This window comes from Elephas maximus, chromosome 3 (assembly GCF_024166365.1).
Source record: "Elephas maximus indicus isolate mEleMax1 chromosome 3, mEleMax1 primary haplotype, whole genome shotgun sequence".
In the NCBI taxonomy this organism is placed as follows: Eukaryota; Metazoa; Chordata; class Mammalia; order Proboscidea; family Elephantidae; genus Elephas; species Elephas maximus.
In genome coordinates this window covers 38567632-38593648 of record NC_064821.1, presented here as the reverse complement: position 1 = coordinate 38593648, position 26017 = coordinate 38567632, and the positions used below count along the sequence as shown (strand labels likewise).

General features: G+C 56.4%; 2 protein-coding genes across 3 annotated transcripts in view; one reads left to right on the top strand and one right to left on the bottom strand.

Annotated features, from left to right (window-relative positions):
* FKBP8 (FKBP prolyl isomerase 8) overlaps positions 1-26017 on the top strand; it is a 281109-nt gene that overhangs the window by 167894 nt on the left and 87198 nt on the right. The window lies entirely within an intron of this gene.
* Positions 8850-26017, bottom strand: part of KLHL26 (kelch like family member 26) — a 33361-nt gene continuing 16193 nt past the window's right edge. Inside the window, exons 2-3 of one of the 2 annotated variants that reach the window (XM_049877473.1) lie at positions 13075-13257; positions 8850-11199 (exon numbers count right to left, since the gene is read on the bottom strand). In XM_049877473.1, the coding sequence (XP_049733430.1) occupies positions 9615-11199; positions 13075-13257 (1768 nt within the window). In that variant the 3' untranslated portion in view covers positions 8850-9614. The remainder of the gene's footprint in view (positions 11200-13074; positions 13258-26017) is intronic. The other variant, XM_049877474.1, reaches the window with a different exon arrangement.

The window sequence follows — 26017 nt, the reverse complement described above, 5'->3', positions numbered from 1 at the left end:
ATAAAAACCATGATGGGCTGGAGCGAGGTGGAGGGAGGGAGGGAGGGGTGCTCCCTCAGCCACCATGGTCAGGGGAGGGGGCACATTTGAGCTGAGGCCTGACCCTTGCAAGCAGAGTCCAGCCCATAAACCCGAGAGTTGTCTTCCACACCTTTCTTTCCCTATTCCCTGACATTTGACTGGTTCTCTTTATCCCCCCAGATCCTTAAACCCAAAACCCATTGCTGTCCAGTTGATCCCAACTCTTGGCTACCCCATCTGTTACAGAGTAGAACTGCTCCATAGGGTTTTCTTGGCTGTAATCTTTACGAAGCATATCACCAGGCCTTTCTTCCACGGCTTGTAGTGGGTGGGTTCAAATCGCCAACGTTTCAGTTAGTAGTCGACCACAAACTGTTTATGCCACCCAGGGACCTAAAGAATAGAAATTACAGCACTTGAGGCTCTTCTGTGTGAATTTTGCCAGTCCTGTCCTGTTCGGAGACCCCAGCTTTACTTAGGGTGCTAAAGGAAAGTCCAGAAATCCCAGTTAAAAAGGGGAAGTAGGGTCTCCCCATTGTGAGGGTGCTTTGACATCGATCTATCGCCCCAAGCAGGACTGTGATTGCCAATATCAGAAGGTTTATATTGAAGTGCCAGAACTGGGGGTGAGGGGTGGGGGAAAGGGCAGCCTGAAGCAGGGAGGGCAGTGCAGCGGGAAATTTGGGGCAGCTGTCATCACACAGCAAGCACACTTTTTACTAAACCAAGGGGTGGCTGGAGGGAGCACTGAGGGAGATCAAAGGGGACCCCATCATTTTCCAAAGATGCTTTCTTTGGCTTTACAGCAGTTTAATCAAATGTCAATTGTCCATGCTAAAATACATACACACATATATTTAGAATGTTTTGGGCACCACCACTGCCCTGATTTTTTCTTGTTTATATTGTTTTGAGCACTTTTGCAAACTTGTCTTTTTTGCCTAACAAGCATCTGCTCAAGATGGCATTTTGATGTCACCACCCAGCTGTCCTCCAGAGAACGGTTTCCAACTTTCAGCCCATGACATGTGGATGGGGCTGGCCTCACTTCCCTCTCTCCCCACAAACACCTCACCCCAAAGTGGAAGCCTTGGGCAGTCAGCAGACCCCATTTCTCTGGCCACCACATTTGGTTCAGGGTGGGCATGTGACCCAGTTTGTCCAATGAGATGCAATCCTGGGATTTTTGCTGGAGCCATGGGAAGGAGAAACTCCTTTGTGTGGGCTACTGGTTTAAGGATAACACAGGTCTGCAGTGACAGAGGTTGCCAAATGGAAGAAACTGGCCCAAGAGAGGGAACTCACACAGGAAAACAGAAAGGTAGAGAGACATATCTTCTGAGTGCCTGGATCCAGCTACACCTGAGGCCAGCATCATATCTTTTCAGTTATATGATCCAATAATTTATTCCTTCTTTCGCCTGAGTCTATTTGAATTCCATTTTCTGCCCCTGGCACTGATTAAGACCAAAGCTCCAAGGGATCAGGGCTGGGCACTCTGCATATATGCCTTCCAGTTCTTTCCACCATCCTGTGAGGTCAGGAAATAGAAAGCAAGAAAGGCAGCTGGCCATAGCAAGGCAAGCCCTGGAGCCAAGACTGGAACTCAGGCCTATCTCATGGCAGAGCTCAGCTTCCTTCTCTGAGCTGTTTTTTTTAAGGTTTAAATGCAGTTAATGTGTGTCAGGTATCCCCGGGTAGTGCAAACGGTGAATGCACTTGCTGCTAACCGAAAGGTTGGAGGTTCAAGTCCACCCAGAGGTGCCATGGAAGAAAGAGCTGGCAGTCTACTTCCGAAAAATTAGCCACTGAAAACCCCGTGGAGCACAGTTCTGCTCTGACACACATGGGGTCGCCATGAGTCAGGACTGACTTGACGGCAACTGTTTTGTTTTTCAATGTATATCAAGTGCCTGGCTCAGAGTAAGTGCTTGACAATGCTGGTTACCCTGATCACTCACAGATTAAGCTGCTTCCCAGGCACAGAGAGATTGAGGAAAAAAGATTTGGAGGGAGAAGGAGGTGGTGTCAGGGCACAGTAAGGTGCTGGGAGGCGGCACACCTGTTTGGGCAGAAGTAAGGGGCCAGGCCAGCTCAACTCACCCCGCTCACCCCACACCCGGTGGTAACTCAATCTGTCCTAAGCCCCTGTGATGAGTCAGAGGAAGTGGCCAGCCTTGCTTATTGCACAATGGCCTGAATGTGGCCCAAGCCCTCCTCCCCACTCCACTGACCCCAAGGAAGCAGCGGCTGGCAACTCAGGAAGAACCCAGCCCCATCGTGCTCACTGTCTTCCTCCATCTCAGAAAGCTGCTGCAGCCAGAGTGCTGGCCTGGGGATGGGGAGGGCTTCAGGGCTGCTCCCTGCAGCAGACCAGGGGTCTCTGTAAACCAGGATGGATACCATACTTCCCACTGAATTTAGTAAAACATTCTCTCCCCTCCTGGCAGCTCATGCAGCCTGTGGCCCCCATTCCGGCTGTCCCACCTCAGGACCTTTGCATGTGCTGTTCCTGTGTTTGGCCTGCTCTCCCCTCAGATCCTCTGGTATCTGGCACCTTCTCATCTTTCAGGCCCTTCCTCCACTGAGACCCTCCCCGAGGTCCCTGTCTGAAGTGGCTCCCCTGTGTTTGTGTGTCCTATAACCCAGGAACGCCCTGCTCTCTGAAGGAAGCTGTTTCCAGGATCCTGTCTGTTCCCCGCTAGTGACCTGAGGTCAGGAGTAGAAAGTATGTTTGCTCGGCCAGGATCTTCCCTTCAAGAGCTTCCTGTGTGATGGGGAAAGGACACAGATACATAAAGTCCCCTTCTCTTAAGGCTTGTTCTCCATACCAAGAGCTTTGGGCACTTTAAAATCCACCCCCCTTTTTTTTAAACTCCTTTGTATACTTCTCTGAGTTTATTCTGTTTCCTTGGGTCCCCAGAGCCAACACAAGACTAGGCACAGAGGGGGCATCTGGAAGTATTTGTTGACTGAACTCATTTTCTGCCTGAGAAACTCCTACTCATCCCTCAAAGCCCACCTCAAATATTCCCTCCTCCAGAAAGCTTTTCCTGACCTCCAAGCAGAGTTTCATTCCTTACTCTTGGCTCACACAGCCCTGGGTTCCTCTCCTGCCAGCCCTGACCCCATAGGGCTGGGAGTGTCTGATTGTTGAATAGCTTCACTTCAGTCACACAGCACACATCCAAGCCTATAGGATCGTTTTCTCTCCTCTGCCTCACAGCTCCAACTGGCCCTTTTCCTCCTTGCTGGCTTCACCTCCTCGCCTTCCCTTTCTCATATCCTCCACCCAGCCTTGCTGGGCCCTGCTTCAGAGCCTTTGCACAGGTTGAAATGTCCTTTCCCCTGTATCCAGGCCATGGTACTCTTTGACTTGAAACCTCTAAATGCAATCTACCCTCCCTGTTAAATATGGACACTGGCTCTGCTCATAGCAGGCCCTTAGGAAGATTAAACAGATAATGTGGGCAAAGCACTTAGCACATTGCCCACTTCTTAAAAGCATTCGGTAACTGTTAGAGAAGCAAACGTCGCAATGCTAATTTTCATGCTTTGCTTTTCTGCGCTTCCTTATATGGGATCTTCGTCAATCCAGAGGTGAGTTAGGGCCATCGGAGCAGGAAAGCACAGAGGAATGCTGACAGGGTTCATCTCTGATGGCCAAGCCAGGCCCTCATCAGACACTTTGCAAGAGCTGGGTTTAAAGATGCAGTGAAAGGCGAGAGTCTGTCGGAAACGAAATATGACAGACCCCAACCCCACGTCTTACAGCCAAGTGGGACAAGAGGACAGGAAGAAGGAAGACCACTGGCTCCCTCTCCACCACTCCTTGGGCTGGGTGTAGGACAGGGTAAGCCTGTCAAGGGGAGATTCTGGGACTGAGGGGACAGCGGCCAAGGGGATGGAGCCAACAGTGTAGTTCCTCCCCTACCTACAGGCTCCACTCACACCGGGCAGCCATCTACAGCCAGCCTTTCCATAACATGCACAAAGCCAGTACCCGGAACCCAAGCCGAGGCCCAGCTGATCATCCCATGCACCCCCACCCCCACTTTCCAAAGCCCCAGGACATTCACAAGCCCCCATCCACCATGCAAATGAGGGGGTCCCCTGACATGGAGGGGTAGGGCTGTAGCAAAGGCAGGTGGGTTTTCTTCCCAGTGGCCCAGCATCCTAGGTCTTGATCCTAGGTTTGGGGAGTCCCCATGGGGCAGCAGGGTCCCTCTACAACAGAAGCCCCAAAGCCAAGCGTTCAGACTGCTGGTCCCACCCCGCTCCTGTCTCCTTGCCCTGTGTCCATGGCCTTGTAGCTGTTTTTCTAAAGGTGACATATTCCCCACCCAAGAGCTGGGGCTCAACCATGTGACTGGCTTTGGTTAAATGACACAGGGGCCCCAATTTGGGGCTCAGCCATGTGACTTGCTTTGGTTAATGGTGCTTGGGCTCTGATTTTAGGTTCCATCATCGACCACATGGCTGGCTTTGGCCAATGGCACATGACATAAGTGACCACATGTGCCTGACCTCCAGTGGCTTCCCGTGAGTCCATGTGTCCCCTGCTCCACTGCAGGTGAGAACAGGCCCTGGGTGGCCACTGGTCCAAAGGGGAGAAGAGACAGGTGGAGCGGGGCCTCTGGGCCATCCGCAGCCTTTCACCTGGAACCAGAGCTGCCCCCCCTACTCCCGGCCCAGCCCAGGACAGACACACCCCTGACCCTTGAGAGACAACTGTTTACTGGTGCCTGCCATTGGGACTGGGGGTGTTCATTACATAGCAGAAGCAGATTCTCATGTTAATGTGTCCCCTTTGCCAACCCCAGGGAGCTGGGGCCCTGGCTCCCAGTGTGGACAGGAGGTCTCTATTCAGGAACAAGTGGCGCAGAGAAACAGCGTCAGGCAGGGGCATCTGCTTCCCCGGGGAGCTGTGGCCGAGCACCGCCAGCAGCCAGCAATGCCGACTGAGGCCCCTGGATTTTGCCATGGTGGCAGACGTGTCCTCACCAAGCAGCTCGGTTATGGATTGAATTGTGTCCCCCCGAATTTGTATTGGAATCCTAACCCCTATACCTGCAATGTGATTCTGTTTGGGAATAGGGTTTTCTATGTTATGTTAATGAGGACATAGCAGGGTAAGGTGTGTCTTAAACTCAATCACTTTTGAGATATAAAAACAGTAGATAAGGCCCAGAAAGAAGTAACCAGAATTGGGGAAAGATACCTGCTACCTGGAGATCTCCAAGGAACCAAGGAAAAGACGCTGAAAGAGACAAGGATCTTCCCCCAGAGCCGACACCCTGAATTCAGACTTCCAGTCTCCTGAACTAGGAGAAAATAATTTGTGTTTGCTAAAGCAGCCTGGAAACCCTGGTGGTGTAGTGGTTAAGTGCTACGGCTGCTAACCCGAGGGTCAGCAGTTGAAATCCGCCAGGCGCTCCTTAGAAACTCTATGGGGCAGTTCTACTCTGTCCTATAGGGTCGCTATGAGTCGCAATCGACTCGACGGCACTGGGTTTGGTGTTTGGTTTTAAAGCAGCCTACTTGTGGTATTTCTGTTATACCAGCACTAGATAACTAAGACAAGCTCCCTGGCAGGGAACTGTGGGCCCAGGGGCCTCACACCTTGACTCATACCTTTTTCTGGGCCTGGTTTTCTAGCCATTCAGCCACATCTATGCACTACCTAGGAGCCCTCCAATGAGTACCTTTGCTATTTAAGCTGGCCAGGGTCAGTTTCTGTTGCTTGCAAAAACTCCTAGCTTATGTGAGTCGAGGAGTCCTTGGGCGGTACAAATGGTGATGTCCCGCTCAGCTGCTCACCAAAAGTTTGGCGGCTTGAGTCTACCCAGAGGCTCACCTCGGAAGAAAGGCTGGGCAGTCTACTTCCGGAATATCAGCCACTGAAAACCCTATGGAGCCTTAGGGGACACTGAGCTTCTGTTGAGGGAGATGGTAAAATTGGGCAATGGTTAACGGTGACGGTTGGACAACATGATGAATGTAATTAATGTCAATGAACTGTCCATGTGAGGCTCGTTGAACCAGCAAAGGTTTTGTTACTTATGTATTTATCAGAAGTAAAAAAAAAAAAGAATCAAACACCCTGAGGAACACAGTTCTACTCTGACACACGTGGGGTCACCATGGGTCTGAGTTGTCTCAACAGCAACTGTTTTCTTATTTGAGGCAGAGAAACCACAGCACCTGTCATGCTGATATTTGGGGATTCTTTGGGTTACAAGCATTAGCACATCTTGCCGATCCTATCTCCAGCAGCACAGACACTGCCACTTCTTGTAACACGAAGCTAGAGGTCAGAGACTCTGGGTGGGTCTGGCGGCACTGTGATTCCAAGGCTCGAAGCAGGCATCTCGATGTCTCTCTTAACTTTCTCCTCACGGCCGCAAGGTGGCTGCAGAAGCTCCTGGCATCGTGTTCTGGGGGGAAGCAATGAAGGAGGGATGGGGGGTAACCAGGCCTCTCTTTCACCCAGGAGCCCCCACCTCAGAACTCCCCTGCTCATAGCTCACTGACCAGAGTTGGGAAGAGTGCCCGAATCTAAAACAACTCGGCCAACGGCATTGCCAACAATGGCTCCGCCCAGTGTGCATCAGCTCCAGGGCCCAGCCACGCTGCTGGCACCTCATTATGAGGTGGTGGGGGAAGGGGGCTGCCAGCTGGCAGCAGCCACAGGATGTCGAGAATAGTCGAGCAGGGCCCCGAGTGCGGCATGGTGGCCTCCCATCCTGGGGTCCACATGCCTGTTGACATTCCCAGGGACATCGAAAGGGAGGTAGGAGCTTTGCTCTCACTCCCTGCCCTCTGAATCTGTTTGTGCTACGAATATCCACACACAGCCAGGTGACCCTCCTAAGCCGAACTCTGAGCTCTGAGGCCTCCTCATGGAAAGGAGCACTCAGTCGTGAGAAAGAGGAGCTGGAGCCGCGCCCCGGGATGCAGCCAGGGCGGATCTGAGCCGGCCAGGTCGGAGGGGGGCCCGTGAGGCCCCCAGAGGCCCGGCCCGCGTCACACTCCCCACCCCCCCGCGGGCCTGCATCCGCCCTCCCGAGAGGCCTTTCCCACAGCCGGGCCAGGTGCAGAGGGAGGCAGCCAGGCCACAGGGAGGAAGCATCACATCTGGAAGCGGACGGCCCTCCTGGCCTGGAGAGCTCATCCCACACGCAGCAGGCAGGGAGGCAAGGGCTCGGAGAGGTGAGGGGCCAGGGCTTCCAAGGTGCCATGATAAGGTGGGCCAGTGAGACAGCCAGCCTGGGTGAGGGGAAGATGGGTGTAAGCTTGTGTGCATGTGTGTGTGAGCATGAGTGAATATGCATGTTTACGTATGTGTGTTTATGTTCAAGATTTGTGTAGGTGTGGACAAGAGTGTTTGTAAATGTGCCCAAGTGTGTGCATGAGTGTGTGTTCACGTGTGCATGTGAAGTTGTGTGCATATAAGCTTGTTTGTGTGCATGTGTGCGTGTGTGAGTATATTGTGTGTGAGCTTGTGTGTGTTCGTTTATGAGCTTGTGTGTAAGTACATGTGTTTATGTGCACATGTGCATGTTACAATACGTAGGTGCAGGTGTGCATGCAAGTGTGTGCATGCATGTGCTTGTTTTTGTGAGTGTGAGCGAGCGCATGTGTGTGAGTGAGCATATTCATGTGTGCATGCACAAGTAAGCGTGTGCCTGTACATGACAATGTATGAGTGCAGGTGTGCAGGCGTCACACGTGTACATGCAACCGTGTGCACATCATAATGTGTGGATGCAGGTCTATGTGCGTCGAGCATGCATGTTTTCATGTTTCTCCCTTCTCTGAAGGACACAAACGTTCACAACGTGAAGATTCAAGCCAGTTTCTGCTAAATTAAAAACAGCTTTTTCGTGTTTAAAGTTTACAATACGAAAAATAATTTTCCTTTCTTCCGGGGGGGTGGGTGCGAGGGAGGGGCAGGGGGCCCCCGAGAACATTCCATGCACCAGCCCAGACAGTTCTGCACAATCGAGCCGATTAGATACGGCCGCGCCCTGCCCCCGCCCCGCCCCCGCCCCCTGCCAGCTCATTGGGGACAAGATGTTCCGAGGTGTGAGCTGATCTGGGGGGACTTGCAGCTGGCAGAGGCTGCTCCCCACCCCCCGAGGGGGCCGTGCCTCCAGCAGAAGAAGGTTCTCTTTGGGGGAGCTCAGGTTGGAGGTTGCTGGGTGGTAAGGAGGCACTGGAGCATTCTGGTAAGTCCCCAGGGACCTCTGCTTGTGTTCTGATGCCCCTGGCAGCATGGGCTCTGGCCTCTTCTAACCAAATTCCTATTCAGCACCCTGCCTGCTTGGCCTCACCCGATGGCCTTGGCTCAGGAGTACCAGACCTGCCCCTTGGCCTCCTGGAAGGCTGTCTGTGTCCTTACACAGACTTGGCTCTGACACGCACCCAGTGGGCAGTGTGTTCCTCAGTCGGTTAGGAAGGAGGGTCATAAAAGCAGAGGCTGGGGGCTCTTGAGGAGCTCTGGGTCCATATGGAGGATAATGATTTATGCTCCCTTGAAGGCCTGCCCCATGCAGCCTCTGGGGAGAAGCCCGCACCCTGGGCCCAAGAATACAGCGCCTGCAGGGCTGGGGGGGGTGGTGAGGAAGGTTGCCTGCTCTCCCCCCAAGACTTACCCCACCCCCGTAGCTTCCAGATGCCCCTAAGCCAGAGGCCACCCTCCCCACTCCCACCCAGCTTTTAGGGGGGTAAAGGAGCCCCCCTGGCCCCCAAGCATACGCACTGGGACCGCACAATCTGTGGCCAATCACACAAACCGCATGAGCTCAGCACCGTCCGGCTCAACCTCCTCCCTGTAACATTTTTATTCAATAAGTGGAAATTATTAGGCGACGATGTCTACAGAGGTATGAGGTTAACTCCGTACACGCAGGCGGGTCGCAGGGAGCTGGCATCCATCCCGCATGAGCAGCTCCAGAGACAGCTTGAGCTGCCCCCAGAGAATACAAATCCCATTCATAAGACAGCACTATCCACTTCTTAAAAAGTTTTTAAAAGGTCGAGAGGTTTCGACACCAACTCTGCACGGCTGGCCTCTGAGAGTCCCTGAGAGCTGCTGTCTTTTCTTCTGAAAGCAGGGAGTGAACCCTGGGCAGAGCCAGGGCAGGGCAGGGACCTGTCAGAGCCCCACTGGCCCTCAAAAAAGGCAGGCCCAGCACTTGGAAAAACACAGCCGAGGTGGGGGCTGGGCAGGAATGTGCTCCCATTACCTCCTCCCCTTGTACCTGGGGGCTCCAAGCAGCCTCTCGGTGCCCCTGGACGCCTGTGTGTTCTGAAGGTTTGGGTTCAGTTTATTTTAAAAACACATGCACACAAGAACTTTTGGGGGGGTGGCGGGCTGCATACCATGGACTTTGGCTTCAACATCTGAGAGTCCATGAGGCCATGGCCACCGGGGGAGGAAGAGGCAGCAGGGAGGCAGTACGCAGCCACCGCTCCCCTGGGGAGACCACCAGCTCCCCATGGCCTAGGACACAGTGAGAGTAGAAAACAGCTTCACCGCTTGTAGGGTCTGCTGGCAGGACCCCGGGGGCACAAGGGTGTCCCCAGCGCTACCTACGAGCAGTGGCAGCACGGGGCAGCAGGACAGTGGCGCAGGCAACACCGGCAAAGGACTCTGGGAAGTGCAGATCGCGCTCCCACTCATCAGTCTCGGTGTTGTAGACCTGCACAAGCCCTGTCACGTTGTTGAGGCGCCAGTTGTAGCCGCCCACCACGTAGATCTTGCGCTCAAGCAGGCAGCAGCCGGCCTCTGACTGGCCAGCCCGCATGGGACTGACACTGGTCCACTGGTCGGCCTCGGGCACATAGTACTCAACCGCCAGGACATCAAAGCAGCGGTCCACGTGGTCCATGCGGCCACCCAGCGCGTACAGCCGCCCGCCAGCACCCACCATGGCATGTAGCACACGCGGCTCACTCATGGGTGCACGTGCCTCCCACTGGTCAGCCACCGGGTCATAGCAGTGCAGTGCCTTCTTGTCCTCCACTGAGATGCCGTAGCCCCCCGACACGTAGAGCCGGCCTCCCGCCACTGCACCCGCATGGCCCCAGGTGCGCCGTTTGAGTGAGCAAGCGTAGCCCCATTCGTTGCGGCGTGGGCAGTAGCGCTCCACAGAAGCCAGGCTGCCGGCACGGTTGCGACCACCTGTGGCGTAGACCAGGCCCCCCAGCACGTTCAGCTGGAACTGGATGCGACTCTCCTGCATGGCCTGCAGCCGCAGCCACTGGTTGAGGTGTGGGTCGTAGCGGTAGCAGGCATCCACAGCACCCTCACCGCTGCGGTACTGTAGATGCTGGCCACCTGCCACATACACAAAGTTGTCCAGCACGGCAACGCAGGTGTGGCTGCAGCCCACCTCCATTTCAGCCAGCTCGCGGAACTGGCGGGCGCCTGGCTCAGGCAGCAGGTATACCTTAGCACTGACAGCGCGGTCATGATCGGTGTAGGGCGTGCCACCAAAGGTCAGCAGTGAGGGCACATCTGAGCGCACCACCGTGCGCGGTGACTGCATCTCGTGCTGCCTGAAGGGCAGCACCTGGTAGTTGAAGGCCTCAAGTAGGTAGCGGCGGCACAGCGCGTCCTCTACCATGAGGTCCAGCGTCTGCACACTGTCCACCAGCTCTGACGGCTGCATCAGTGGGAAGCGCACATGGCATAGCACCTGGCTGGCACGCAGCCGACGGGCAGGGTCGTGCTGCAGCCAGCGCACAGCGGCGTGGAACAGGTCAATCTCGGCACAGCTCTGCAGCCGGTTGCTCTGCAGAAAGAAGACAAGGCGCTCGAGTGGCAGGTGCAAGAAGTCCTCTTCCTGGGAGATCTGCAGGAAGTGCCGGAAGGTAAAGGCATCCACCGAGGCACGCAGTGAGGCGAGGCTGAAGGCGGTAGCCATGTGGCCGATGTGTAGGCAGGTCTCCACGCTCATGGCCGCCTTGAGGAACTCCTCACACAGCTCCACCACTGGCAGCATCTGCAGGAACACAGCTGCGCCCAGCACGTCCTGCACGCAGTCCAGGTCCAGTGTTACCTCCGCACTGTAGGCGAAGTCTACAATGTGCCGCAGCCCACGCGCTGACACGCCTTTCAGCTCCACCACTGCCTGACCTGTCTCCCGCATGCCACCAGTGAACATGGCCCTGCAGAGGAGACACACACATGGGTACTGGGCGGCCAGGAGAGGGGGAGGGCTTGTTAGCACATGCAGGGAATATAGGAAAGAAAGGGAAGGGGAAGGGGAAAGAAAAGAAAAGGGCACTTTTCAATCCATCCCCCGCTGATTACCTTCCCTTCTAGGAACAGTGACTTCCGTTCTGACCCTCACATGGCCCCTCCCTGCTGGTCATTAAGTTGGGGGTGCCGCATCAAGGGGCCTGTCTAGCTCAGGGCAGCCAGGGATAAGCTGCAGTGGCCCTGTGCCCACCCAGGGGTCCACTCAAAGGGACTGCGGAGGCGCCACACATGGCACACATGAGGAACCCATACCTCTCTGGCCCCAGTGACGGGCCCCTAGCCCACCTGGACACCACCCCATGAATACCCCCTGGTGGGACGCTTGGGAGTCAGACCCCACTGGGTGACCACGGCTCTTGAAGCTCCAGGCACAATCCCCGCTGGCCTGCGGCCTGGGGGGGCCCTGACTTCCTGGGCTGTCACATGGGGATGGAGAGGTCCCCCTCCCGCTTCTCCAGTGGCTGAGGGCCCCCAGGGGTCACTGCGGCCTCTAGAGAGGCCTGGGCTGCCAAGGAACCCCCCACACACAGCTTGGGAAGCCCTCAGCTGCATCCCCGCCCTGCCCACTATGGGACCTCATCTCGTTCTCTCGTACTCCTGCTCTGGGAGTCAGAGCTGGTGTGAGCTCACTGGGCCAATGGGCACAAGGAAAGGATGTGGCCCAGTCCTCCGGGCAGCATGAGGTTCCACCTACAGAGCCACCAGGCAGGCACAGCTTCCCACCAGCGGGAGGGGGAACAGCAGCCTTGCCCAGAGCTGGGAGGCCCAGGAGCTGATACAGGTCAAGGCCCCATCCCAGGACAGTAGCTGCTTCTACTCTCCACATGTGATACATAAGCCACCATCCGACGGACATCAGCGTCCACGTTCCAGGGCGCCAGGTGGGCTCAGTCATCCCAGATCCAGTCCCACAACCATCCCATGTCCTCTCGCCTGCCAGCCCCCTGTGGCCACTCCCTGTCCTCCAATACCCGCTGTTTTCACCCAGGACGAAGATGCCCAGCGGCACAGAGAGTGTTGCCTTTTAAGGTACGGCTGGCTCAGAGCACCACGGACGAGTGTGAAGGGCACTTTTGGCTTGGCTCAGCCTCCCCTTCCCCAAATCCAGAGTAAAAATAGATCCATGCCTCCCCAGGGGCCTCACTGATCCTTGAGTGGCAGCAAGGGGCAAAGCTGGGCACACCGGGACTCTGTGGGGAAAATCACCCAGGACAGGGGCTCTGGCCGGGTCACTAGGCTGGGAGGCCCCCCACACATTGGACCACCACACACAAGTAAAGTATCCCTGGCCCCATGACAGCCCCATTGGTGAGGAGAAGGTCCCAGTCCAGCTCCAGGCCACAAACAGACTGCTCACCCCAGGCCTTGCCTGTCAGACAGGGGAAGCATTCCCCACAGGGTTACAGGGGACGTCCATGCATAGGCCCTGGGCGGGGAGACTGGGAGTGGCTGTGGCTCAGGGAGCCTGTCAGTCCCCCACCGTCCCCTCTGATATGGGGGGGATTCTGCTTGAAATTGGGGTAGGGGTTCCTGTCATTCTCTGCTGGGCTCCCAAGACCTAGGCCCACCCTGGCACACAGCAGGGATCAAATAAAGCCATACCCTCAGCTCCAAACCGGGGCAGAGGCTGCTAAGGGGATACCCTTGGATCAGCTCCACCCCCAGACACATCTGTGCAATGCTTTGAGAAAGTGCAAGCCCAGGGACAGGTGCAGGTTTCACACACAGACCTGGGCTTCTCCTACCTAGGATGCCAGGGGCCCGCCCACAGCCCTGCTCACCTGAAGTAGTCACTGCAGGCGGCCAGGACCACCTTGTGTGCATGGAAAACCTCAGTGTTGACGGTGAGGGCCACGTCAAGCAGCTGACCCTGGGCACGCAGCGCAGCAAGGCCCTGCAGGAGGTCAGCACTGTGGCCGGGCGCCGAGAAGGTGCACTTGAGGGCCCCGTTCTTGTTGGCCATGCTGCAGAGTGGGTGGGAGGCAGTAGTCAGGGTGGGGTCCCCAGGTAACTCTCCCTGTGGCTTGGAGGGCTCACCCTCGCCCCCCACCTGGCCTGTCTTGCCAAGTGGGACCCTGGCAGGCTTGTAGGCCCTGATATTGCCCCACTATAGGTGAGCTCACTGGTACCACCGGAGATCCAGGGGCAAGACCTGGGGCCACTGCGCTCTGCCGCGGCTCCCAGCCTGGAAACTGGGAGACAAGAGGCAAACAGTCCCTGCAGGGGGCATGTGGCAGCTGGGGCTGGGAGGTAAGCAGCAGGCCCCCAGGCAGTGTTGACCACAAGGGCAGGAAGGAGGATGGGAATAGGAGGAGGCAGCCCAGCCTGTTGCCTGGGTAGGCGCAGGTCATCCGAGGGGCCCCAGCTCCCGACACCCATGCCCCTCAAGTATCCATCATCGAGCAGAACAGAGCAAAGCCTAGGGAGGGCAGCCGTGATGATCATAGTTCCACTTAGGGTTTCTGGAAGAGTCTGGATCTGGGCATGCTGGGTGGCTGCCTGGCCATGGGGGCAGGGGCCAGGAAAGAGGTTGGACAGAGACCACTCCAGGCCCCTGGGACTCCTGCAGGGACAGGGGTGCAGCAAGCTGTAAGGCCAATAGGATTGGGAGGGGTGTCAGCCCTAAGAGGGTAGGTGCACCCCTAGGGGCAGCTCACTAGGGGTAACGTGTGAAGCAGGTTCCTGTACCTCCAATGTGAAGACTTGAGAGGCAAAGGCAGTTTCAGTGCGAAAAGTAAAGTTTTAAAAAGGAGAGGGGTGGAAACAATCCAAGTGTCCATGAACAGATGATGGACAAGCAGTGTGGTCCATCCACACGATGGACTACTACTCAGCCACGAAAAGCAATGAAGCACTGAAATACACTACAATGTGGATGAACCTTGAAAACGTGATACTGAGTGAAATAAGTCAGACACAAAAGAACAAATACTATATGATCCCACTTAAATGAAATTTCTAGAATAGGCAAATACAGAGACAGAAAGTAATTTAGTGGTTGTCAGGAGCTGGGGGAACGGAAATGGAGACTGACTACTATTGGGCATGAGGCGCTTTCTGGAATGTTCTGGAATTAAATAGTAGTGATAGTTGCACAACATTGTGAATGTACTTAATGCCACTGAATTATATGCTTAAAAATGGCTAAAATGTACATTTTATGTGATGTATATTTTATCACCAAAAAAAAAAAATTACAGGAAAAAAAAGATCCCTACTATAGCCCCCAGCGCCCTGGCAGGGCAAGGTCTCTGTGGCCCAGCCCTTTCACCCCTTCACTGTTTTGCTGAACGAATTGATGAATGAGGAGTTTAAGAGGCTATAACATATCATTTCATCCTCAGAACAAGTCAGGAGGGGGACACTGGGTCAGAACTGCCCCCAGACCTCCCCCAGCTGCACCCCACGCTACAGGGCACCCTGTCACCCCCCGCCAAGCCCCCCAGCATTCTGCTCCCCCTAGGCCCCAGCCTCTGGAACGCAGCTTCCAGTCCCTGGGCCCAATGCCCACCCACAACGAGGGCCAGGAATGTGGGTACTAGCCATTCCAGGAAGGCAGGGGGAGGGCACCCTGGCCGCCACTGCTCCCAGCACAAAGTCATGCCGGGCGTGAGGGCTGGCGTCACCGGGCACACAGCTGGTGCTCAATTGCGAGCTGCTGCCAACCAGCAGCTGCACTTGCGCAGGTCCCAGGGCGAGCCAGCCACAGACAGCAGTCAGACACAGGGAGGTAGGAGGTCCGGCTCTGGGCAGGTGGGCGCAGGAGGGCCCTGAGGCTCTGACCTGGTCCAAGTGGCCTCTCCCCTGACAGATGTAGGGGACCCTCCCATGCACCCCTTCTCATTCCCAGGCACAGAGCTGCTGGTGCAGCAGTGCAACCAGCTGACCCTCGCCTGTCCCTATAGCTTGAGTCTTCCCCCACTGTCCACTCCATCCCTATGACCAACTCCATGTTCTGAGGATCTCAAGGAGAGTACCATTGAGTCACAGACGCTCAGGCTGCAAAGAGACTCCCAGAACTCCTGCATGGGGGCAGGAGGCCACAATGAGGCACCATTTGTCACAAGAACCCCCAGGTTCACCCAGGTCCCCATGCAGGGCTCCAGGGCTCACCGGCACTACCAGTTACCCTGGATGACAACACCCAGACACCCAGGCTGCTTCCCCAGCATGGCTGGGCATCCCCTGGCTGTAGGCAGGCTCCTGGGGGCGGGGCTGCACGCAGGGCCTTGGGGACAGCAGCACAGGGGACAGGGGATGCTGGGGGGGCATGCTCAGGGTCCAACATGGGATCTCTCACCCCTGGCCATTTGGTCATTCACCATTCACTCATTCCTTCATTCAGTGGTGCTTCACTGAGGCCTGCCAGGTGAGGAGGGCAGAGACAGGGGTACCACCGGAGCCAAGACCAGGGGTCTGGGGGGAGTGAAGGCAGGGGCCTGTGTACATCCCAGATGGGGCATGGCAGCGGGGAACTTGGGGTCCCCTGGCGGCTCTGCTCACAGCCCTCAGATTTGCACAAGGCTGGGGGGCCCAGGTGTGGTACATGGGGCCATGGTCAGGTCCTTCCCACAGTCACACCACGGGGCTGGCTTCTGCGGAGAGTGTCTGAACTGTGAGGAGTCCTGACAGGCCCAGAGCCTGGTGGAGGTGGGTAGGCAGTGGAGTGCACGCAGAACAAAGGCAGGCCTAGGCTTAAGGCAGCACCCACCTGCTTGGCCAGACACACTCTTGACTCTCGGGCTGGTTTTCTCAGCATCAGTCAGGACCAGGAGGACTCGGATGTCACAAGACTGCCAACAGAACCTGTGGCCTCTCCTGGGAGACAAGTCTCTAGCCCGGGAAGGCCACTGACTCCCTCCCTTCCCCAGCCTTGAGCTGGCCTGGGCAGCAGCAAGGCCTGGTAGGGTCTGAATGCTTTCACAGTCACCATACAAGCCACTGCATTCCCCTCCCACTGATGCCCAGGAACATGGGCGGAGCCACACACAGGGAGAAGATGCCAAGTACATCAGCCAGCCTTGCCTGGACGTCCGGCCCCAGCCCTACAGACACTGTGCACAGGCCCCACTGCCTCTGCCGTTTTGCTTTCTGTCAGCCTCATTCTCCTGTTCTGCAGGGACTGCAGGCAGGAAAGGAAGATATCCAGGGCTTTCTCTGAGCCCTCTGGGGCAGGCATTCATGTGTAAGTTTTCACAAGAAGAAAAAGTTTTACATTCGGGGCAACTTCATCACAGGGCCACTCAGTCCTAGACAAATATGGACTGCACACTTCAATATGTAAAGAGCACTAAGAAATCAATACAAAGCCAACAGCTTCATTGAGAAGTGTACACAGGGTGTGGATTGGGTGTTCACAGGAAACACAATCACCCCAAGACACCTGAGGGTCAACCACCCTCATGGTAAGAGGCACCAGCTCACTTCTCTCTCTGGCAGTTGCCAGCTACCCAGGGCACACAGGAGGGGAAGGGCGGACACTCACCCTCATTCTCGTGGGGGTGAAGTGGGACAGCCTTTAGAGGCAGTGTGGCCAATCTTGTAATACTCTAAAGGCTCGTCCTTGACCCACCAATTTGATACATATGGGGCTTGTTGAAGACACACTCAGGTGTATGCGAGACGGCAGGAAGGCCTTCACTACAGTATCAATTCCAGGGGCTAAAGATGGACATAAGATGGACTGGGCTGGATGGTGTGATCATTAAGGTTGTATGTCAGTTTGGCTGGGCCATGATTCTCAGTGGTTTGGTAGTTATGATGTAGTTTGGCAGTCACATAATAACGTAATCACCTCTATGATGAAATCTGATATAATGTGGTCACCTTCATGATGGGATCTGCCGTGAGCAGCCAATCAGTTGAAAAGGAGTTTCCTTGGGGGTGTAGCCTGCATCCAATACAGCTAGACTTTCTGGCAAGGCTCTCAGGCTTTTGCTCGCTCCAGATCCTGTTGGCTCTGGTTCATCTGACCTCTGGTCCTTGGGACTTGAGCTAGCACCTTGCCTTCCGATCTTGGGATTTGTCAGCTTTCGCGGTCTGGATCTTGGGTTCACCAACCCCTGCAGCTGCATGAGTTGGGAGAAGCCTCCAGCCTGACCCACAGAATTGGGACTTCCCAGCCTCTACAAATGCAAAAGCCATTTCCTTGATATAAATACACACACACACACATCTATATATATATAGATCTCTCTTTCTCTTTATATATATATGTATGTATATATAGATGGATAGTTATAGATGCTTCACTGGTTTTGCTTCTCTAGAGAATCCAGCGTAAGACAGCTGGTGGCCCCTGAAATTTACATCCACCCAGAACCTGTGAGTGTGACCTTATTTGGGAATAGGGCCTTTATAGATGTAATTAGTTAAGATGAGGTTACACTGGAGTAGGGTGGGCCCTAAATGCAATGACCGGTATACTTATTGTAGGAACAGGGACATTTGGACACAGATACAGAGAGAAGACAGCCATATGAGGATGGAGGCAGAGACTGGAGTGATGTGGCCACAAGCTCAGGACTGCCTGGAGCCACCAGAAGTTGGAAGAGACAAGGAATGATCCTCCCCTAGAGTCTCCAGAGGGAGAGTAGCCCTGCTGACACCTTGATTTTGGACTTCTTGTCTCCAGCACTGTGGGAGAATAAATTCCTACTGTTTCGAGTCACCCACTAGGTGGTCCTTTGTTACGGCAGCGCCAGAACACTCATATAGCCCTTCAGAGAGGGTAAGAAGGTCTAATCCACTGCTGAGAACAGAGGCTGTTTGCACCATGTCCCTAGGACAGGACCCATGGCACATGACCTGGAGGAGGGGGGTGTGGGTTTGAGGCTGTCCACACCACCTGAATGGGCAAGGAGCACATCTGGAGAGCCTGAAAGCTGAGCGGGCACCACCTCTGCGGACTAGAGGGCAGGACAGCCTGCACTCCTTCCCCACTATCCTTACAGGTCTTGGAAAAGGGGACACAGGGAGGTGGCAACAAGTAGAGGGGCTTCCACAACCCTGAAGGGAAGAGGAGGCACCAGCCAGGAGGGGTTTCTGCAGCCAGGCCAGGCTCAGGGAGCTGGAGATTTGTCAGTCGTGGGGCCTCCCTGGGCCTCAGCTGCAGGGTAGGTGCTGGTGGGGAGCCTCCCCAGGGGCTGCAGGGCGGGGCAGAAGAGTTCCACAGAGTACTGAGGCGGAAGCCTGCTGCGGTCACATTGGCTCCAATGTGTATCAGCTGCATAGTCCCAGAAGTTAACACCTCCCTGTGGGGGCCAAGAGCCAATGGTCCAGGCAGTACTGAGGTGGGGGGGGCAGCACCAGGATGGGGTGACAGCACCTCCCTGACCCCAGCTCCATCCTCCCAGGCCAGATTCTCACTTCCTGGCAAATGCTCATAGTACCTGGCCCATTTTACAAGGGGATAAAGGCTCCTGAGGCCCCCAACTCCCCTACACTCATATCCCAGGCCCCACTGCCCCCAGAGACCAGTCAGGGGATAGGGGAGCTACAGGGGACTGAGTCCCCCACACAAAGACAGAGAGGGCGGCCAGCCAGGCAGGGGTGGCAGGAGGGCAGGGAGCCCAGCGATGACTAAGTCCCCCCCCGCCCTGCGGCCATCAGACTGACGACCCATTACTCAGGCCGCCCAGACAGGGGGCGGCGGCACGGGCTGGCTCCCAGGAAGGCGGCGGCGGCCCAAGCCTCCAGACGGCCACCATCACCATCCCCACACGTGAGTCATCGGAGCCGATGCGTCAGGTCCGGGTCAGGGCCTTTCTGGGGGGCCGCCCATTGCCCGCCCAGGGGCCGTGCCCAAGGTCTGGGCAGACCCCTAAGAGGCAGAGTTCCCCGCATACCCATGCTCCCCTCACCCAGGATCAGCTCTGTCTAGCTCAGGGCTGTACCGGAGGGCTGCTCTGTGGCAGGTCACCCTACCACCCAGGCCTGAGTCTGTTGCCCACAGGATCACCTGCTTTTAGCTGGCACTCCTACCCAGGCTCCTTCCCTCCTCTCTCTTGTGCTTCCTGGGGTTCTCTCCAGAGTCAACTACTCACCTCAGCATCTCTTTGGAGGATCCAGGCCACACCTGGGGGGGCATGCACAGCACCACAGGGTCACACCCGCGGGGACAGTGCTCCTAGGGGAGGGGAGTCCCAAGGTGAGACCTGACTGGCCGGGGGAGGGGGCCAGGGAACGAGTACCTGCCAGGTGAGTGAGTGCTCCCGAGGGGAGGAGATGCAGCTGCTGGCCATGCTTTCTGAGGTCAGCGCCCTGGCCTTACAGGAAAAGACAGGGGCCCTGAAATAGTCTCTTCATGGAACGTGGGGCGGGGGGGTAGGACAGAAAGAACACCATAGGAACATAAGCTTGGGGTGTGCAGCCCTTCCCCCCATATGCAGCCCAATACTGGGCCTTTGGCCCTAGTAACATCCTCTGAGGTACTGTTCAACAGCAAACCCCCTCACTTCCCTTCACAGCGGGCACCTCCGCTGTCAAGGCCAACTCTGGGTGATTATCTGTGTGGCCCATGGAACGCGGCAGCACAGCCTGCTATCTGCCAGCCACAGCTTGCCTGGGCCGCAGACAGAAAGACCCTCACCTCGGGGTGGGTGGGGGCATAAGGACAACTGAGAGCCTCTACCGCACCAGCCTCCACCCAGGCAAGGACTAGATCACAGGCACAGAAGGGTCCTCAGAAAGCACTGTCGGGACCCTTGAGAGGAGACAAAGACCCAGAGAGAGAGGACAGAGGCCCGGAGAGAGAGGAGCAGAGACCCAGAAAGAGGGGTACAGAGACCTAGAGAGAGGACAGAAGCCCAGGGAGAGAGGAGAGAGGCCCAGAGAAGAACAGAGACCCAGAGAGAAGGGGACAGAGACCCAGAGAGAGGGTGACAGAGACCTGGGGTTTGGGGGAGACAAAGACAGAGACAGAAGGCTGGGAGGGACACCAATCCGAGCTCTCTTTGTGGGTGTCCGCAGTTAGGGAGGTTATTCCACACTCCCACCCTAAACTGCCTATTCTCCAACATGCTCAGCAATAACTAAAGCAGGAAATCAGTGCAAAGGCCCATCGGCGCTCCCCTAGGACGGTCTGCAAGTGTCCACCGGTGGGGGGCAAGTACACCAGGCAGGGAGCAGGGGCGGAGTCATGCTTGTTCCCTCCCACCACTCTCGCCCTCCTTGCCCACACCAGCACCCACTCGACATCGCCCCAAGAGTAGCCCAGCTCCCATGGACATGCCCCGACTGCCATCGTCTGCTCCATCTGCCTCATGGTGGTCATTTTCTGGGACTATTGCCTCATGATGCGCCTGGCTCTTGCCTGTATGTCCCTGCAGACAGCAACAGGACGCTAGGAGCTGAGGCTATCGGAGGGCCCAGCAGGAACGAGCCACATCACCCTCCCACACCCAAAGGTCAGCTCTCCAAGAGTGCCTTGCTCACAGCCAAGGAAGGACGGCTCAGGGGGCTGGAGTGGAGGTCCCTAGGAAGACAAGGAAGGGAGGGGCCAGGTACCACAAGGCTCACCCCATGGCTCGGCTTTTGGAAGGGACCTGCGGTGAACATCTTCGCTTTGGCAGTACCTAATGTCCCCTTTCTGGCAAGGGTCCCCATTTTCCTTAGGGAAGCTCCTCTCCTCCATTCCCAGTCCAGTGATGATGGTCAGGTAGACTCCATCCCTGGGCTGAAGGGGACATGTGATCCAGCCCAGCCAACCAGAGTGCCCCACACCCCCACTGTGGTGACTGGTCTGAGGATGGGGGTGTGGCCCAGCTGATCCAATCAGGTCCCAGGATGAGGGTATGGTCCAACTGATCCAGTCAGAACCTTCCCCTGAACTTTTGTTAGAGGCACCAGGAGGAAAACTCGCCTTCCTAGGGTGCTGGGCTGGAAGAATGCATGGAGTTTGGGGCCACTCAGTGGGCAGTGCCCTCCCAAGAGTGACATCAGAACTGAGCCCTACAACCCAACATCCCTAACACTAGAACTCTCCTTGTGTGAAGTTTATGTGAACAATAAACTTCATTCACCATGTTGTGCAACCACCACCTCTATCTAGTTCCAGAACATTCTCATCACCCCAAGAGGAGACCCCGTACCCACTGACAGTCACTCCCTGTCCACCTCCTGACAACCACTAGTCCACTTTCTGTCTCTATGGATTTGCCTGTTCTGGACACAGTGGAATCATACACTATGGCCTTTGGGTCTGGCTTCTCTCACTGAGCATTATGTGTTCGAGGTTCATCCGTGTCGTAGCATGTATCAGAGCTTCATTCCTTCTCACGGAAGAATAATATTCCATTGTGTGGATGGGCCACATTGTGTTTATCCATTCATCCACTGAGGCACACTTGGCTGTTATGAAGAGTGCTACTCTGAACACTGCTGTCCACGTATCTGTTTAAGTTGAACTTTTGTTTTCTAACCACAAACACGGAGTCAAGTTTCTGGCTCTTGTAACAAAAAGAGCCTTTGAAGTCAGGCGCCTCAGGTCCAGGGCTTCATCCACAGCATTCCAGACCGGCCGCCGGCCCGTAGTGTCAACGCTTTAGCCTGTCTCTCTATCCTCTGCACTCAAGCTTCCTGGGGGGTTGGGGACACCTCCCAGAGTGAGTGGGCGGCAGCCACACCCAGCCTAGCCCTGCCTGCCTCTGACGAGATCGCGGGCTCTGGGCCCTCCACGACACCGCCCAGGGAAAGGTCAGCACTCCGACCCACGCCAAAGGTCAGTGGCTCTCATCGCTGAATCCTGGTTAGCGTGACTCAGGCTGGAACTGCGGGCCGGCCGGCCGCCACCGTCGGGCTCAGCAAGGAAAAAACAACCGTTTGTAAGAGTGACTCACGTGCGAAGTAAACATTTGTGCCCCCTCTGCCCGAGCTGGCAGGCGGGTAGGCAGCCTCGGTCCCCCTCTCATGACAGAGCTACACCGGCTGAACAAGCAGGTCCTCAGGAAGAGGGAAAAAAAGGAAAAGAGCCCTCTCAGGGCTGGCTAGACTATCAGTGAAAACCCACGGCTCCAACTCCAGCTTCAGTTCTGGAAGTTTCCCACTTAGAGGACATAGGTGAACACGGAGGGGGAGGGGTCACCTCATGTGTGTTGCCTTGGACTACCTCACCCGCCCCCTAAGTCCCGCATCAGGGAGACCCCCTCTCGGCTCCAGGGGCAGAAGGTTCCGGATGACCGCATGTCCTTCTGCTTGATGTTTCTTTCTGCGGGCTGCTCACATTCTCTCATCCTGTGGAGAAAAGCTCTCCGGATACGGGCTCAGGCCACTCCCGCTCCATTCCATCATTGACCCTGCGGAATTTCACACTTGTGGCGTCTTCATTGGAAAACATCTTCAGCCATGATCCTCGGGCAACCCCCATGCGGCCTTTAAAAGCCCCGAGATCCCCCCAGGACTTCATCCAGGCGGGCTGAGTGCGTTCAATTCCGGAAGCCGTTCCCTCACAGGAAGGTCTCCAGTCAGTCCCCTCCGCCCCACCGTAGTGCCGATCACTTCCTCCTGAATCACAGCATTTCCCATGTGCAGGGTGGCAATGCACCCAGGTGAACCAAGGGGTCTGGAATCCAGGCGGCCGGGCACCAAAGCAGCTCTGCAAGGGGAGTGCTGGGTGGTGCAGCCTACTCAGCGCCGGAGCGCCCAGGAACGCAGTGCAGACCTCTCCAGAGAGGCGTGAAAGAGGGTGGGGAGAGGAAGGGGCTCAGGCCCAGGTTTAACAAGTGTTAAGAGAGCTCGTCCTTCCGCACAGCTGCAGGCCAGCTACCAGAGAGGGTGGATCTGCCGGTGGGGAGCCCAAGGGCTCCGCTCCCCGCGCCAGACAGCTGGACAGAGGCGCGGCTGTGCATGCTCGTCCCGAACACACAGCACTGGACTGTGCTCCAGAGCGGTACTTGGGGTTCACAGGCTGACAACAGATCTGGAAATTTCTGCTGGTTCTAACCAGACCCTTCCAGGTCAGTGACGTGAGGATCCTCTCCCTCACAGACCCCTTGCCAGGCCGTGTGTGGGGAGCTTCCTGGGTTGTTAGTCGGACCACAGGCCCCTACAGCAACCAGCACCAGGAAAGGCTGCCCTCAGGGACGCACATCCTACAGGGGCCTGCGGGGACACACTGTAGGGGCAGCAAATGGGGCAGGGGACACATACAGTGGCCAAGTTCTAACAAGAACCATGCAAATGGCTGGAGGTGCAACATTGCAGCCAAGGGGGCACCAGGACTAAAGTCCAGTAGGAGCACAGCCACCATTGGACAGAAGAGAAAGGTGTTGAGTAAACCCCAACCAATAGGGAAGGAGCTGGGAACGCCAGGCCTCACCGGACACCACAGGAAAGCCCTCCCCGTCCTTCCTGGCCTCCACTTCCTCCTCCTTCCCCTCCAGGGCCTTCATTCAGACATCTGAAACGTCCCCAAGCCCACCGTGAGGAGCGCAAGGCCAGCCTCACTTTGTAAAGTGTGGTTCCCTTTGGTCTAGCCCCACTGGCAATAAGAAGCCCACCATTAATGGAGGGGGGACCACGCTGGGCTGCTCCCTGGAGACAGGTGCCAATAGCTTAGACATGTCAAGACTTTCTTCCCCAGAAGATAGACCGGAAACAAAAAGGCCATTCCAGGGGACGATGCTACTGGGTGAAGAGGGGCCAGCTGTGAGAGACCACACCACACACACGGGGAGGCTGTTTTCAGGGTGGCCTGACGTCAGCAGCTCACGGGATGGGATCTTCCCAGAGTGCAGGAGCGGGCGGCCTTCCCCTCCCGCACACAACCACCACCCCAGGGAGTAGCTCAGTTGCATGGGGGCAGATGAGGACCTGAACGTGACCCACCCCAGCCCAGCACCTGCTCCTCACTCCAGATTCAAACTGCTCCCAACTGGCAGCCATAAGACTGCCCAGCTTGTGCTCTGGGTTCTGCTCTCTCAGATGCCACGAGGTGACTGAGCCAGACACAGCCCTGAGAAGACTTTGCACTCTCCTCTGACAGCCTGCCACCGCCTCCCTCACAGCCACCATCCTCCCAGTGGTTCCGACTAACATCCTCTCCCTTCTCATGGACGCATCACTGAGATAGGACGCTGACAGTGGCCCTCCCCCCCGCCAGGAGTGACACGTCATCGAGCCTCTGACATGCTGAGACTAGGGGCTTGCGTAAGGAGGTGGGGTCCTTGCTGCAGGTCCACATCCACACAAAATACACTTGTTCTTTAGCAGCCCCCTCCCATCTCATGCTGCGGGGAGGAGGCTGGCGTCCACACAGGCTGTCATGGGTGGAGGCAGAATTCTCCCAGGATTCGCACACCCCAGCTAGAATACCTCGGGCATGAGGTCCAGTGGCTGAGTTCCGGAGACTTCCGGCACCTATGATGTGCCGGGCGCCAATCTAAGTGCCATTTTCACATGGCTCTGTTCACCCCCACAACCTATAACCCTGTCTGGTAGGCAGCAAGTCATCCATCCCCAGTTGATGATCTGAAGCATGCAGAGTGACATGATGGACCAGCCACCTAGCAAGTGCCCGTCAGGTCCGGGATTGGGCCTGGGCACCTGGCCCTGCTCACACATGATGGAAGGAGAGCCCAGAGGCATGTGGGCCAGATGTGGCACCCACCAGCCCTTCCCACACTTCCTAAGAGAGGTCAAGTCCAGGCTCTGAAGGGTCAAAACCAGGCCCTTCTCTCCCGCTGAAAAGAGGACAAGGTCAAAGGACCTAGAACCTTCTTGGGAGGCTGCACCAGCCTAGTCTCCCCAGCAGGGGGTGGAGTGGACTCTTCTGGAGACTTAGGGCCTGGGGGGAGATAATCTGAGGGAAAAGGGGGGCTGTTAAGAAAGTCTAAACAAGCCATGCCCACCTATCCTGGTCAGAAGGCCCTGGCAGACACCTCAGCAGTCCAGCACCGGCTGCCCACAGGGCATCTGCATGTCCCCACTCCTACCTCACACCCAGGAGTGGCATGTTTCGGTGAGATTGGGCCATGTCCAGAATCTTCAGAGATGATGGGCGGAGGAGCAAGGATGCCTAAGGCCTGACGTCTGAAAAGATGCAAACAATGCCGCGGGCGAGAAAGCTCCTCCAGAACACTCTGGAAATCTCCGGAACTCAGCCACTGGACCTCATGCCATGGTACTCTAGCTGGGGCATGCGAATCCTGGGAGAATTCCGCCTCCCCCCATGACAGCCGGTGTGGACACCAGCCTCCTCCCCGCAGCCTGAGATGGGAGGCGGCTGTTAGAGAACAAGTGTCTTTTGTGTGGATGTGGACCTGCAGCAAGGACCCCACCTCCTTATGCAAGCCCCCAGTCTCAGCAGCCGCGTCCTCTCCAAGGCTCAGCGCCATCATTAATGGCCATCTCCACTCAGCAGCCGGGGTTTTGTGGGTCCCTCGAGAGGGGAAAGAGAATAGGCTTCTCTCTTACTTTTTCTCCCTCTGGATTGTAGAAAAGGGAAGTTGGAACAAACAAGTTATATAACACCGGAGGCGGTGGGACGTAGGGGAGCACAGTCCCTCCTGGGGATGCTGCTGGAGTTGTGGTGGTGTCGCTGAGAGGGCCAAGGGGGAACAGGAGCCTCCCTGGCCTTGGCCAGACAGCAGAGCCTTCACGGGACAAAAAGGCAGATGCAGGCACTGCCCAGCAGGCCAGAGAACCAGCCTCATGGACAGGCCTTCCGCTCATCAGCCCAAGCCTCCCAGAGAAGGTAGGGGCCCAGTCTAATCCCAACAGAGGCCT